The 16,080-nt window shown below is 44.9% G+C and overlaps 2 protein-coding genes across 2 annotated transcripts; one reads left to right on the top strand and one right to left on the bottom strand.

Moving 5' to 3' along the window:
* Positions 1–221: 221 nt before the first annotated feature.
* Nudt15 (nudix hydrolase 15) lies at positions 222–6,693 on the top strand. Its single transcript, XM_021182010.3, has 3 exons — positions 222–393; positions 2,124–2,320; positions 3,908–6,693. The coding sequence occupies exons 1-3, from the start codon at positions 239–241 to the stop codon at positions 4,066–4,068; spliced, it is 513 nt and encodes a 170-aa protein (XP_021037669.1). The 5' UTR covers positions 222–238; the 3' UTR covers positions 4,069–6,693.
* Positions 6,694–6,975: 282 nt separating this feature from the next.
* Positions 6,976–15,583, bottom strand: Med4 (mediator complex subunit 4). The gene is made up of 7 exons (XM_021181789.2): positions 15,416–15,583; positions 14,384–14,450; positions 11,569–11,739; positions 10,204–10,261; positions 8,817–8,903; positions 8,201–8,332; positions 6,976–7,667 (listed from the first exon to the last, which is right to left on the bottom strand). The coding sequence occupies exons 1-7, from the start codon at positions 15,565–15,567 to the stop codon at positions 7,495–7,497; spliced, it is 840 nt and encodes a 279-aa protein (XP_021037448.1). The 5' UTR covers positions 15,568–15,583; the 3' UTR covers positions 6,976–7,494.
* Between the last annotated feature and the right edge of the window lie 497 nt (positions 15,584–16,080).

Raw genomic sequence — 16,080 nt, 5'->3', positions numbered from 1 at the left:
ACTATAATTTGTTTTTCTCTAAAATATGAATTTATCTTAAAGAAACTTAATTAGTCTCATTTACTTCCCCAAATCATCTTTAAGTACTCTTATGTCAGTTATTTATATGGTTGTTTCTGCATGATCTATGCACCAGGCGACAGGTGATTTGTGAGACACAACACTCAGCGAGCAATCAGCGAGGCTCCTGCCGGTTCCCGTACAGCTTCAACGTCACTTCCGGGGTCAGCCAAATGCTATGGCCGCTAACGCGGAGCCGAGGCGGCGGCCAGGAGTTGGGGTCGGCGTGGTGGTGCTGAGCTGCGAGCATCCTCGCTGCGTCCTTCTGGGAAAAAGGAAAGGGTCGTTCGGAGCCGGCAGTTTCCAGCTTCCTGGGGGCCATTTGGAATTCGGGTGAGCAGGACGACCTCGGGGAAGCGGAAGCTTCGGGAATATCACTAGTCCGCACGCCATTCTCGGTCCGTGTGACGCGCTTCAGTGCGCAGTTGAGTTCCGCGAGTTCTCTACGGCCCCGGTGTCCTCTGGGATCCAGCCAGGAGGGGGCGCTGTGCCAGGACCCGGGCCCAGTTAGTCCTCGCTCTGCCCTCTCCTGGCTGCAGGTGGAAGTCGTTTGTATTTCTTAGTGTTTACAGAGAAAGCGGATGTTAACTGGGACTTTCCCCTTTGCCCCATGAGATTTAGATATATCAGAGTTTTGTGAGGCTGGCCCCGCCGCTTCTGCGATGTGGATGTGTCAGTCCCACAAAGGGGAAAGAGTAGCTAAGTCAGTGTCTGTGCAATCGTGAAGCAACCCTGGCTCTGCTCAAAAATGTGTTCTAATCCGAGAATGTGCCTTAAAATATGATAAGGCCGGGTGTGGTGGCGCACGCCTTTAGTCCCAGCACTTGGGAGGCAGAGGCAGGCGGATTTCTGAGTTCGAGGCCAGCCTGGTCTACAAAGTGAGTTCCAGGACAGCCAGGGCTACACAGAGAAACCCTGTCTCGAAAAACCAAAAATAATAATAATAATAATAAAATAAAATATGATAAAAGTATCTAAGACATCCAGATTCGGTGTGATTTCCTTTAGTCATGTATAGTAATATAAAATAATGTAGTGTTGTAAAACACTTGGAAGGTAAAGCTTCAAGCCTTCCTACGCCTTATCTAACAAGCACCATACTTGATTCTGTAGACTATTTCAAAGGTAATCTGAGACTTCCTATTATGTAATTATCTGGGTCACTATTATCTAATAGGCTTATTTATTTATATGAGATAGAGATCTGCCTGCCTCAGCTTCCTGAGTGTTGGGATTATGGCGTGACGGATTCACAGGATGGAAGAGCCTCTCACTGGCTCTCCATGACAGAGAAGGGAAACATTACCAGGCTGACAGCTTCCTTCCTCTTGATGGTAACCTGTACTTTCTATGTGGCCTGGAAGTACAAGTGTCACATGCCCCTTAATGCTAATCACTTCTTTCTCTGTTGCCTAATTGCCTCAATTTTTAGGCTTAAACTGGAATTTTGAAGCATAAGGAAGACATTTAATGCACTTTCAAAACACAGCAACCCGAAAGAAACATTAACTAATGTTTCTTTTTTCCCTGGGTACAGTTGACTCAAAAGCCTGGGTTTTGTTGGTGTTGGGTTGTTTTGTTTGTTTGTTTGGTTGGTTGTTTGGTTGGTTGGTTTTGTTTTGGGGTTTGGGGGAGTGGTTTTTGTTGGGTTTTGTTTTTGTTTTTTTGAAATAGGGTTTCTCTGTACAGTCTTGGATGTCCTGGAATTCCCTCTGTAGACCAATCTGGCCTCAAACTCACAGAGATCCACCAGGCTCTGCCTCTAAAGTACTCGGATTAAAGGTGTGTACCACCACCACCCAGAGAAAGCCTGGGTTCTTACCTGACACACTAAACTGCAGCCTTGCTGCCTAAGTCTATCTTCAGACCTAGGAATTAATGCTGGTTGCTACGTGTTAATTTTTGCATAACATAAAGCTCTTTGGGTCTTCAAATCACTAAATATAGAATATGCATAATGTCAAGATGGAAGAGGGTTTTTTTTTTTTCAGTCTAAAGCATAAACTACTTACCATGACTCTCACCTCATGTGTACACTAAGCAGGCTGTGTTTCATTTTCCAGTGAGACCTGGGAAGAATGCGCTCAGAGAGAAACCTGGGAAGAAGCTGGGCTTCACCTGAAAAATGTGCGCTTTGCCTCCGTGGTAAATTCTTTTGTTGAGAAGGAGAATTACCATTATGTTACCATATTAATGAAAGGAGAGGTGGATATGACTCATGGTTCGGAGCCGAGGAATATGGAGCCTGAAAAGAATGAAAGTAAGAGAATCAGATACAATAACGTATTATTCTTCAGAGAAGCATGGTTAGAATATCATTGCCATATGGAAAGAATCAGATTCTCTTTGTGTCTATGCCCTCAAAAATTCCTGAGTTGGAGCTAAGAAGGTGACTTTAACCCCAGCACTTGGGGAATAGTAGGGAGAGACAGAAAGATCTCTGGGAGTTTGAGGTCACTGGTTCACATAGAAAGTTCCAGGCTAGCTAGGGCTATGTAGAGACACAATCTCAAAGAGACAAAAAACAAAAACCTATGTTGAAATTCCAGTCTTGGGGTGATGGTGACAGGGCCTGGGCTTTGCTGATTCTGGGCCCTTAGTGAGATGGAGTGTCCTGGAGGAGCTGCAACAGAGGCTTCTCACCTCCTTACCCCTCAGCAGGACTGAGGCAGAGAGAGAAGGACCAGGTGTAGTCTTCAGAGGCTCATCTGCCATGTGCAGATGCTCTGAAGTTCCCATTACCTCCCAAAATAGCAGCGGCAGCGGCAGCAGCAGCGGTGGCTAGGATCCATTGTTCACCACAGGACTGAATGAAGCACTGCCTAACAGGCCACAAATGGAATTAGTGCTCACGTAAGCGAGACCCCAGAGAGATCCTCACCACATCCTCCATGTGAGGATACAGGAGGAATATGGCTGTCCCATGAGCTAGGAAACGGGCTGTTACCAGACATCATGTCTGGCCAGCATCTTGATCTTAGACTTTCAGACAATGTAGAGATGGGGAGATGTGTAGATCCCAAGGGATAGAAGATACAGACTACCTGTGTTCCTGTCATGGTTCTTGCATTGTCACTGTGATTAAGGGCACAGTGAAACCACCATATTGGAGTACTCCATGGCTAGAAAGAAAGGCTCATCTGGGAAATTGAAAGATGCTATAGGTGTCTGGGGGGTGGGGGAAGAAGCATGGACTCAAAACGTACAACACAGAATAGTGAAAGGCGGGGAAAGCCTTGGCAGTTTTAAAGAACTAGTCTGTGCTGGGAGGAAGCCTGTAAGCCAGACATCCTGGAAGTTTAGCGTGGGCATGGGTTGTAGGGAAGTGGGTGATCGCTAGCTGTGGGACTTCAATATGTGTTCATAGGTAGCTAGATGCCGCACTCACTGTGTGGGGAGACATAGGGCAAATGGAAGCCCTTCCTGGCAGAAACCCACCTCACAGGTTTTGGAGGAATGATTATTTTAGACTTGAGTGTATCTACCAGCAATCCTTCCGTATCCCTGATGGGAATCTAGCCTGTAATGTAATTTAGACATAGGCAGTGGCCCCGTCTCGGGGATCCGGTGTGGATCTAACAGTTCTCTGTGAAGTTACGTGGCCAGGTCACTTAATGGTGGGCTGTTTTTCCTCGTCTGTGAACAGTAGACACCTCAGATGAGTCCAGTAAGGACTGAATGCTTTGCTACATGAGAGCCTGTCTCAAACAAAGAAACAAGAAACACTCCAGTTGTCACCTTTCTCTTCCCAAGCGCTTCATTCTAAACGTGGGTTTTATTTGTACAGCAAATGCAAAGCCCTTGCTTTCTGCCATCTCTGTGTACTGATTGTCGGTTTCCCTTCTAGGTTGGCAGTGGGTTCCATGGGAAGCATTTCCTCCTTTAGACCAGCTTTTCTGGGCTCTCCGCTGTCTAAAAGAGCAAGGTTATGACCCATTTAAAGAGGACCTGAACCACCTGGAAGGGTACCGAGGAGAGCACCTTGAAAGGACCATGAAGACTCCTTGATTAAAAACAAAATCTTCAGGAAATGAAAAATTCTGTTTCAGGACAACTTGATTTTATCCATAGAGCCGCGTGGTCACCAGTTTATCAGCAGTCCCCTGATGTAACTCAAGAGCCTTAAGAAACTTCCTGGGGTGTGACGCCGAATTGTCCTGGAGGCATAGAGTAAGGTGTGTAAGGAGCTTGTGGTTCTTTATCTGCACTTCTGCGTGGTTTCCGCTGTCCGCTGCATGGAGGCGAGCGTAATAGATTGCCTTGTGCTAGTTCAAACAGAGGTCGGAACTCAAATGTGGCCATTCAAGTTTAAAAGCAAGGCACCTACTGCTAAATTCATCAAGCTTGATGTTTTCCTTTTCCCTTTCAGCCACTTGAAAAGAACTTTTAAATGACAATTCATGTAACTAGAGAGCTTATGAAAAGCAGTAGGCTGTGTTCCCCTGGTGTCTGAGAGACCCCATGGTAAGTGTGAGAGTTAGTATGGCTCTTGCCACTAACGGCCAGGTCCTCTGCATCTCCCTTTCACGGCCTGAGACTGGGGTGCTTGTGTGCTGGGATCACACAGAGCAGTGCAACGAATCACCTACTGGGGGGCAGGGGGCTCCCAGAGGTCAGGAACTCCAGAACATCACAGCCAAAGGTTGGTTGGCTGCTTTCTTCCCCTAGCAAATTGTAAACTTTTACTGTGAGAGATTGAACAGTGAAATGTCTCACAGAACAGCATTGTGTGCTGTCTGCTGTCAAAGCCGAGGGTGTTCTGGCTTGAGAGGGGACTTGGGGTTTAAGAGAATCGTGTTCTTGGCCTGAGGACCGCATTGTGCTTAGCTAACGTTAACAGCCCATTCATGCCGATCAGCAGCCAGGCTTGGGTTGCATGGACCCTCATCTTTCTCTGGTCAGGCACAGCATAGTTTTCTGGCTGATGTAGTTTCTGTTACTGAGCAGTGACTGGCCCTTCTGCTGTACAGGCTCCTGCTGAGCTCTTCATGTGAGGTGGTTTCTCACCAGTGCCATCTCTGTCCTGCACAGGTGCCAAGTGAGCCCTTTATCCTTTACTTGTGGGCCCTGTTCTTTACCCAGTATTCCTGTTTCACGTGGGTCAATTTTTGATCAAAAACATCAAAGATAGTTGGCAAGTGCTGGCCACACCTCCGGTGCACAGCCCAGGCAGATGGTTGATGTCAGCTGTGCCTGCACAGCCCAGAGTTGTTTATAATGGCCAGATATCACTAATTTCTTCATTTAATCTCATATATCTCAGGCTGGCTTCCGGGTCACTTTGTAGCTAAGGATAACCTTGAACTTCCAGTCCTGCCTCAGCTGCCCTGATGCTGATTTAAGCTACACCCCCCCCCCGCCCCCCATCTCCAAGTGTGCACAGTAGTTGCCTGTGTGTGGCTGGTGCATCGTTAGTTTCCTGGGTTACTGTGTTTCAGTACTTAGGGTTGACACATGACAGGCAAGTGCCATAACAGACTAAATGCAGAGGCAGTTAGAGAAGCCAGCTTCCTTCTGTCAGGTCAGACATTGAAGAGACTTGCCAAAATCTAAAATGACTTTCTCAATGAAGAGGTCATAAAAACTATGTTAACATGTACCTGGTTTTTACTATATGGTCAATAAACTTCCCTAACTTTAATTTCTAGCATTAAATATTATTTCATAGCTTACAAAAATAAAATCTGACTTTAAGGTTTTATAAAGGCACCCAAACCTAAGGAGGAGCTGGACATTAGCTCAGTGGTAGGGCACCTGCTACGCTTGGTTCAGTCCTCATCTCCAAGATAAAAACAAATTTCAGGAAGACTAAGAAAGAAATGGCACCCAAAAGGGATCCGAGTGTACTAGCCCACATCTCCTCCTTCATAAGCTCGTTTCTGTGAACTGACATCTCTGAACATTTGTAGTTTGATCTTTTAAAACACTGAATAAAAGTGATGCTTGCTAAAGTTTTCAACTTTTCAAAATTACAATGTGCTGTATATCTATAAATCTCATCTTCTCTTATACCTACATATTTGTCAAAATGTCTGCATTCAGATATGATAATGTATGGTCCTTAAGCTTCTGGGTCTAGGGAGGTGGTTCATTTGTTAAGAGTGCTTGCTGCTTGTCCTTAGAACCCAGCATCAACCTCAGCTGGCCTAGTACTCCTAAGACATCGCCTGCCTCTGCCACGTGGGTACCGGGCATGTGCCACCATGCCTGGAACATGTGGGGGTTAAGAATCTATTTCAGAATGTTAACTGGGACTCAGAGAGTAGAAGGCCAGGTTCACTTTATGTTTATGCTGTTTCTTAAATGTTCTGTGATAGTTATTATATAACTATCTAAAACTGATACTTATATAAACATCGTGGACCCAGATGTTAACTACGAGGTAGCTAAAGAGTTAACTGTGACTGTTTTTTGAGAAACTACAGTAAGAGGCAAAGGCAGGTGACTGCAAGTTCCAGACTAACCTGGGTACCTTATACAAGCAGGGAGACCCAGTCCTGTAAAAGATGAGAAAAGTCCCAAGGAGACAAGGTGATGGCATGAGATGGCCTTCTATTCTAAAACCTTCCTTACCCTATGTTTATGTGTGTCTGTGTAGTATGGGGTTAGAATAAATGTTTTGTTTCAATTTAATGATCTGAGAGACTTGTGACTACGAGTTAAGATAGTCATTTTATTGTATATACCGTATCATATATACCAGAATCTTATTTTATTATAAAATACATCTGAACTCACTTTGTAGACAAAGATGGCCCCAAACTCAGATCTGCCTACCTACCTCTGCCTCCTGAGTGCTAGATTAAAGGCATGTGCCATCACTGCCCAGCTCAAATTCAACTGGACTTACATGTTTCATTCCTACACTGAAGGTGTACCTAAATTTAAAAAGTATTTTTAAAAAATTGAAAAAAATTAAAGAATACAAACAAAACCAAGTTTATTTACACAGATTACAGTATTTACCACATATACATATTGAGTTGTCACTGTAATAACAGGTGACTTCACTTTCAAGTGAGCACTTCTGAAAAATCACACAGCGCTCCAATGCCTGTTCTTATCTCTGTTACCCTGGTGGCTCAGCTCATTCTGTAGCTCAAGGCGGCCTGACACTCACAGCAATCCCTCAGTCTCCCAGGTGCTGGGACTACAGGTGTGAGCCACCACGTCTGGCTCAGTGCTCTTTTTAAGTACGCTCCATGAGGTGTGCGAGTTCCTCTTCAGTCTCATTCCAGAGCTGCTATGTACAACCAAACACTACAGTAATTCTGACTAGTCCTCAAACATTTGTGTAACACATAGAAAACCAGGGGCTCAGGCTCTAGTAAGAAAACCCACTCTGATTTTTCATGGGCTCCTTAGGGTCTGTGCTTTTCATTTCCCCCTCGACAGAACTCTGCCGCACTGGAGTCTGTGCATGCCACACCTTTCTCAGTCAGAGTCGCTACTGCTGCTTGAAGAATCTGTTGACATAACCTCAACATCATCTTCATTTTCTTTGTTGTGCCCAGGAGGCTCCAACAGAAAGTCACTGCTGTGATTTGGTGGCAGCATGTTCACAGACATGTCATTTGACTGCCATGGGTACTGTGGAGCAAGGACATCTGGAGAAAAGAGGCACATGGGATTAGTCCTACTGTGGTCAGCCTACTCAATCCCCTCCCTTTGTGCAAGTACCTTAATTCTATCTTCCAACCCACCTACCTTGTAGCACCAAGGATCTAACAAGGTTAGGGATTCCCAAATCCACACCTTAACACAGAATGATGGCTACAATGGGCTTCAGAAAGCACAGTCCCCACTTCTGCCCTCTCCTTAGGACGGTTCTTCTACATTAAAACACAGCACCTACAAAATGTGCTTATTCTATTGGGGGGGCGTGCCTCTCAACTGCAAAAATGCTCTTCAGAGTGGTCACGGCAGGGGAAGGCCAGGCCTGGGGAGGGTGGCAGGCAACAGATGCACATGAGGGACATAGGGGCTTAGGTCAGTGTCCTGTGCATCATGCAGGGTCTTTGGATGACAAACTGGCAGGGAACCTGCCTAACAGATCTTGATGTCCACTGCTAGACAGTGCCTCACAGACACCTCTGAAAACCCTCAGTCTGCTTGAAAACACCCATCCAGTTCGCATTACCTGGCAGTCTACCTGCTGCAAGGGCATCGCCCGGCAGGTGACCATTCACACCACTGGTGGAAGGATTGTTCATCTGACCCAACAAGCCACTTCTCATCTCTAAATCGGTTGGGTATGGCCTCCGAGGGTCTCCTAAAACAATAAAGACAGCTTTTAACTCAGGTTTTAAAAAGCATTTATATGTTCTTGAAGAATGAGCTGTCCTTGGTTCACAGTAAAAGACGCAAGCGCTTTGTGAGCCTCAAACCTGCAGTCCTGCTTTGGCCTCCTCAGTACCTGCCTTTGCAGTATATACTGCCACACGCTGCCTGAAGCTACAGTGAAAATCCTCAAGCTGGGCACGGTGGCACATACCTTTAAGGCAGAGTGAGGCACAACTCTGACTTCCCTTCCCAGGCCAGCCTGGTCTACAAAATGAGTCCCAGGACAGCCAGGGCTACACAGTAAGGGTAGAAGTGTAGAAGGGTAAACGGGTAAGAGAGGGCAGCACCTGACATTCCTTCCAACACTGAAGAAAACGCCTTGGTTAGCAGATGTTATTCTACATTAAATGATTTTATTTAGATACCTCAGTCCTTTCAGACCTGCATTTATCTGATGTAAGAAGCACTGTTACCTGGAACCCAAGTCAGTGGAGCACAGACAGCATTGCTTGCACTAATCCTGTGTGCATATTTAATGATTTCTTCAGAGGAGATAGCACCTGAGTTGAGAAAATAGAACAGTTCAGATCATTAAACACAAGTTTAGAGGAGCATACATACACACCATATTTAATCTCAAACTATCAGGAAATAGGATCATCTACGCTGTCCATCCTCCCAAACACCCGCATATACACCAAAACTGTTATAAGTACATTTCTGAACTTTAGAACCAAGATACCCATCCGGCAAAGTCGGCTAACATAAATTTAAGGCCAGCGTGATAATGCTCAGTCATCTCGATTACTAGCCGCCATCAAGTGCAGAGTCTTCTGAATGCCACAGTGAGGGACAGTAAACCAAGGGGAGCGCTTTTCATTCCAGCAACATCCAAGCTGCTAACCCAGCAGTCTGCATCCTCTGTGTGACTACCAAGGAAGAGGCTCTAACGGACTGTGCGCCAGTCATAGCTTTTCATTCTATAAATTTTAGACCTGTTTCAAAAAGCACTAAGAATTTCTAACCAGTCCTGAGCAATGGACTCAGCCTCTTCTCCTAGAGACTTGCTTCTGCTACAGAAGCCCACCCGTCTCTCAGAGAATATGAGCTGTTTTCTTGAATGTAACAATCAGAAAATAGACTCCATACTGGCAAGCAGAGAACAAATCAGAGAGAGATGGAGAAATGGTTAAATGTAAACCAAATGCACAAAGCATTAAAGTGAAATAGCTGTAATTTCACTCTCGATATAAAGACCAACTAGAACATGTAAGGCTTTTAAAGTGGGCAGGAGGCAGGCAGGCAGGCAGGCAGGCAGTCACAGCGTACTAGCTGATGGTATCTGACTCTAGTGTTCCCTCCTCAGTTTAGCTGTGTGGTTTCCAACGTTGTTTCTGCCTAGCATGCAAGATCCAACTTCAATTCTGCTTCTCTTTCTTTCTCAACACTTCTGTAAACCAGTGTCCTCACTATACACCCGAGTATGAAGCCCCAGCCGCTTCTCTCATTGGTTATAAACTAACGGCGGGTTGTGAGATATGTGCACCCTCTTCAGGATGCCAACTACGATGCAAGAACACATCACACGCTACACTGAGTAATTACTGAGCATCCTCCCAACAGCCTCACTGGAGTAGTTTTTAGTTTTATCAACTATTTTATTTTCGTGTGAATGCATGTGAGAATGTGTGTATGTGTGTGTGAAAAAGCATGTGAGTGTGGGCACGTATACAGCTTATGCGGTTCTAGGGAATCACACATGAACAAACGTTTTACCCACTGCACCTTCTCCCCAGCCCTTATCAGCATCCTAAGACATGGGCTTATATTTCAGCCAGGCAGCCTTCCCAAGGTACCAACCTTTTCTTGCTTTCTCTATTGACTTGAGTTTTTCCTTTGCCTGGTAAACAGCTGTTGCCTAATTTGAACAAATTTAAAATACAAATTATTCTTCACTATATCATGCACAGTTTTTAGATACACAAGGTTACTCACCTACAGAAACAATAACAAGACTTAGAAATCCCTGAAATTTATCAGTCATCTTCCTGAAGCACCACTTAATCTCATTTATATCACATTAAATATCACTTATAGTTAATGAGAGAAATGTATTCACAACTCAGCCTCCTGCTGATAGAAAGCCATGGCCGTGCAGGGAGGGAATGCTGGGGTGAAGGGTTCCATGGGGATTAGGACGGGAGGAGAGAAGATGAGGGCTACAAGCAGAAAGTCCACTTGGAACTACAACACACCAGCCCTGCCTAGACAGACAACAACAAGAAGACCAGATGTGTACTGTGCTACTGTGAGACAAAGGCAAATTTTTCTTTTTCTACTTTTCTGTATTTTCTGGTAAGTAAATATTTCTTTCACTAGAAAAAAAATAATTAATTTTTAAAAAAGCATTAAGTAAAAAGCATTTACTTAAAAATCAAAACAAAAACCCCAAAGTATTCACCTGTGATAGTTCCTTCTTATGGGCAAAACACATGCACATAAAATAGTTTATTTTATAAACGGAAATAAATGTTAAAATAAATATATATACATAAAAATGTATAAATAAATATAGAGCCTTGATTGATAACTCACCAACTTAAGATGGAAAAGCAGACAGATTAATGAAATTTTAAATATTCTGTGAAACTAGTACATGTTTATTGACCCAAAATATTTCACAAACTAGACATTTTGATTACTTATATCAAACCTTAATTAGGCCAAAAGTACAACTCCCTTCCAATTTCTATAATTTAAAGCATTTAAATAAGATATATAGCACAAAAGTAATATAGGCTATCTGAAAATAAATGGGAGGGTGTTCAATGAACCATGGATAGGATGAGACAGGAGGATAGCCACCAAGTTTGAGTTCGCAATTGGCATAAAGTCCTATCTAGCCAACTAAAAGGGGTGGGGAGCTAGGAAGGTAGTTCACTGGTTAAGAGCACTGACTGATCTTCCAGAGGACCCAGGATTTTTTCCCCAGCAACCACATGTGGCTCACAAAACTGTCTGTCTGTAACTCCAGTTCCAGGGGATCTGATGTCCTCTTCTGGCCTCTATAGGCACCAGGCACACACATGATATACATGAGGACATTCAGGCAAAACACTGATGCACATAAAATAAGAACAACCTTAAAAATGGCAGCTGCCCGCCCCCCCCCCCCCCACACACACACACTAAGATAACAGACCTTTCAGAAGAGACTCGACTCACCAGGATCTGCTCTGCCTCTTTCAGCTGCTTCTGCAGCTGCTGAATGTCACTGTCTCTCTTCTCTACTTCCTTCTCTAAAGCCTGCATTTCATGGTGGACTTTTCCCTGATTAAGTGCTAATTTCATTAGTTCTTGGAAGTCCCCATCTCGGTGAATTAGCAAGTCCAAGACCTGTAGAGTAACAGTTGATTCCATCAGACAACAGGATTATCAAGGCTACCACCTAGAGACAAAGAATCTATAATTGAATTGGCTACATTTATAAATTTTAACACCTTGAAATATACTTAATCAGCACTCCATTTGTGGTTATTTTGGGAAACAGTCTTGATATCAAGAACTGCCATTCATTCTGCTCCTCTTCCATAAAGAACAAATCTTTCAGCAGTAGTACCATGCCAAATTTCAGATTTATTCACCTTCCAAGGATAAAAATTTTAAATTTATCCTTAACATACAATGGAAAAACAAACAAACAAACAAACAAACAAACAAACACCTCCTCTAAATCTAATGCTTTGAGGCGGCAAGTTTAACTGGCAGTAAGAGCTTTAAAAACTTTGAAATGTAACTGCATTAATATATTAGAAGCTATATCACACCCAGGACTGCTTAGAATGCAGGTAGTCTGAAGAATAAGGTGGTTAAAAACACAGTAAAATTGAATAGATGGTACACAGATATGGCAAAAGGCCACAACGGTTAATACATAACAGGAGCCTGGGGTTCAGTTTGCAGCCCTTCATTTGCTAATAGTACGACACGGGAAAAAATCACTACCCTCCATGAGCCCATTTTTCTCCTCTAGAGAGAAAGATTCACTAAAAACACCATTAATTAAATAGTGTTAGTACAGGCCAGACTGTCCTCAAGACTCGTGATATAATGCATGTTATAACACAGAAGAGCTCCGCAGGCCAGGCATGGTGACCACCTGTAATCCCAGCACTGAGGTAAAGGCAGGAGAATCAGTGAGTTCAGGGCAGGCAAGCCTAGGCTACATAAAAACTCATCTTTAAAAAAAAAAAAAAAGACAAGGAGCTGGAGTACAACACCCCCCCCCCAATTTAAATCCACTGTTTATTTTTCATAGGTTTTAATAATTATCCATTACTGTTAACATAAAGATAGTGAAATCTTAAGGATAAGGAGGCAATCTACATGGACTCTTCTAGTCATCATATACATGGCGGTTCCCAAAGGGTGCAGGTGTGAGATATGACACTGGAAAAATACACTTGGATCTGGGCCTGGGTGGCAGATTCCCGTTATCTGCACCATCAGGGAGCTCTCTAGCACTACTCCCAATAGGCCACCTTGTGCCACCATTGGCAGGAGCCAGCTCACCTGTACACACTCCTCCAGAGCCAGCTCCACTGTGCTGCCCAGTCAAGGTACTGGGCCAGCTCTCCTGCTCTTACACCCTCAGGGCTGGCTCACCCATACCTTCACCATCAGGGCCAGCTCCAGCTCAGGTGGTGCAGACCCACTCTCAAGGCTAGGTCTCCTATATTCATGCCTTGGGGCCAGCTCTCCGGACTACCACAGATGACAGGGGAAGAGGGGGAGGGCATCACCCGTGCACCCATACCACCTCATAACAGACAAGTGGCAAGGCCCACTCTCCAAAGTACTGCAGGCAGCAAGGGGCAGGGCCAGCTCTCTTAACTACTGTAGGTGGTAAGGGGCATCCCCCCACACCCAGGAAACCTCACAGTAGATGAATGGCAGGGCCAGCTCAGGGCTGGGTCACCTATGTTCCCTCAACCAGGAACAGCTCTACTGTGCTGTCCTGGTGAGGTGCAGTGCCAATTCTCCCAAGTGCTGTAGCCATCAGGAAGCAGGGCAGCTCACCCACTCTTATGACCCTGTGGTGACCAGAGTATATTTTAGAGTATCCAAGGCTACCTACAAAGAGAAACCTTGTCTTGAAAACTACCCCCTCCACCCACACACACGCACTCCAAAAAGAGAAAAGAAGAAAGCACAGGGAGGGAAAGGAAGGAGGAATTTCTAAATCAAAAATAAAATGCATCTAACTACTGGAGCAATTTAGAATGAATGAACAGTATAGATAGCGTGAGTATAGATCATCTCAGAGTGAGATGATCTTTGATTTCCATTCAAGCTTCACGGGGATAAAGCAGCAACATACAGGTGTTCGTAATAACAACTTCCTTCCAACATACTATCTTTGTCTCCATTTTATAAGGTTGTGTTGATTAACTCAAAAGTAAAGGAATAAATTTGTATCTAGACCAGGAAGAACCTCAACTCACAGAGATGTGTCTCCCTGGGACACTCCAGTGCTGGGATTTAAGGTGTGAGCCACTATGTATGGCTAGGAACTTTCATAGGCACCGTGTTACAGAAGTGCTATAAAGAAAAGTATCAATGTACCGGGCACACTGACAGGGACCTTTAATCCCAGAACTCAGAAGCAGAGGCAGGCCAAGGGCTGTGAGTTTGAGACCAGCCTGGCCTACAGAGTTCCAGAACAGGCAGTGAGACAATCTCAGAAAAACCCAAAAATAAAATAATGCTTTTGTTAAAGTATCAACTTAAAGACTTCAAGAAGAATTCTGTTCTCACACACAAAAAATATAAACTTTCAAACATTAACTTATCTTTATTTTTTTCAAGAAAGGGTTTATCTGTGCTGGCTGTCCTAGAACTCCCTCTGTAGACCTTGAAGTCAGAGATCCACCTGCCACTCCCCCACAAGTGGTGGGATTAAAGGTGTGAGCCACCACTGCCCGGCATTAATAACTTTAAAAAAAAAAAAAAAAAAAAAAACAAACAACAAAAAGCTTACCTGGTTTTCCTCTTCCAGCTGTAACAGCTTCTGATTTCTTGAAATTGCAAGCATTTCTATGAGTTCCCTAAAAGAAAAACACCCATCACAGTATGGTGATACTTGCCTGTAAACTCAGTGTTTGGGAGGACTCAGACCAGCCTCAGATATCTAGTGAAACCTTTTCATAACACACTAGAAATACAAAAGAAACTGTTTAAATTGCTCCCTGCCCCAACTGATTGTTGGGTTTATGGTCCTCCCAACATGCTGGACACTCATGGTGACTACAAACACTTCAGCATTCACCGGCTAACTGCACGTGATAAAGACTCAGCTGTGATTTACAAGAAAACCTCCTGACTCAACTGTAGGTCTGTAAGCCAATAGTGCTGCCATTTGTGTAAATTATGTTTTCTTCTAAGACAGTGGCCATGGCTGCCTTCCCTTGATAAAGACTTCAACCGATAGATTTAAGACAATCACGACGATGTGGAGTGTGACATCCAATTTACTCTACCTCGGCCACACACCAGCCACCCCAGTGCCCTGCCTGACGTTTCCAGGCTTTTTCAGATGATGGACTATCTACCAGACGCCTAACAAATCTGATTTGACAAGCAGCCCATTTCTTGGGGACGTTTACCCTGCTGCCACCAGAATAGGAATCCCATCGGTGGACTGCAGGAGGCTGCGGCTCAACCCTTAGAAATCTGGTCCATAGCAGTTTTAACACATTTGTCTCTCTTGTCACCCTGGGCGCCTTCGTGTTGGCATCTAGCCTCCCCTTGACTGGGGGGAAGCGTGCTTTAAATGTCTGTTGCGTGTCCATGACTGAGGGGGCTCGGATCTGCCCCTCTTAACGACAACTAAAGTTTTGACTGCCTTGGGTTCCAGGTCTTGTGACTGAGATGTCCCCTTAGCGGGGAAATGAGGCCCAAAGCCCCGGAAGGCCCTAGACCCCACGTCCAACGGAGCCTCCCCAGCCCGCCTACCCAAGTCAGCAGCGGCCACAGCTGAGCCGGCCGGAGCAGGCTCCCGGGCCGCGGTTACCTCGACAAGACCTCCAGATCTTCCAGCGCTGACAGAAGCCGCTCTCGCGTACTGCCAAGGCCGGCCATTCCCGAAACGCCTCCCATCCGCTCCTTTTCCTTCTCACCACTTGAAGAAGCCGCCATCGCCCCGCTGACCACCAGCCGTCGCATGCGCAGTGTGAGCTAGCCCCAGGAGGGGCGGAACCGGAAGAAGGAAGGAAGAGTAATAGAGGTCGGGACGGAGCGGTCCGGCTAGAGCGCCGCCTATGTGCCTGGAGGTGTACTACAGTTCTAGCGCCATCTACAGGGCAAAGGAGGGCTTGTGGCTCGTTCCAATCTGACATGCTCCAACCAGACCCACCCAGGATGAGAGATGCAGTTCCAGTCTCCTGAGTTTTAGTTCCCCAGCATCAGTGGAAGGCTTCTAACAAAAGATTTTTTTTTAAACTGGGGAAATTACATAATTATTAACTTCTATTTTGTCTGTATTCCGATAATAAAATCCCAGCCATCAAGTTTGGTCTCTCGTGAAGTTGTAGTAAACTTGGAGCAGGAAGTAAAATCCTTTCTTCCCTCCCCACTCCTTAGTTTGATAGCAAAATACATATACTTGGCCTATAGACCAGGCGGATCTCAAACTCAAGAGATCTGCCTGCATCTCGAGTCCTGGGGTTAAAGGGGTGT

The sequence above is a fragment of the Mus caroli genome, unplaced genomic scaffold, assembly GCF_978045245.1.
Source record: "Mus caroli unplaced genomic scaffold, Mus_caroli_1 scaffold_12, whole genome shotgun sequence".
Classification (NCBI taxonomy): domain Eukaryota; kingdom Metazoa; phylum Chordata; class Mammalia; order Rodentia; family Muridae; genus Mus; species Mus caroli.
The sequence above is the reverse complement of the archived record's forward strand: the minus strand, read 5'-3'. Positions and strand labels throughout refer to the sequence as shown.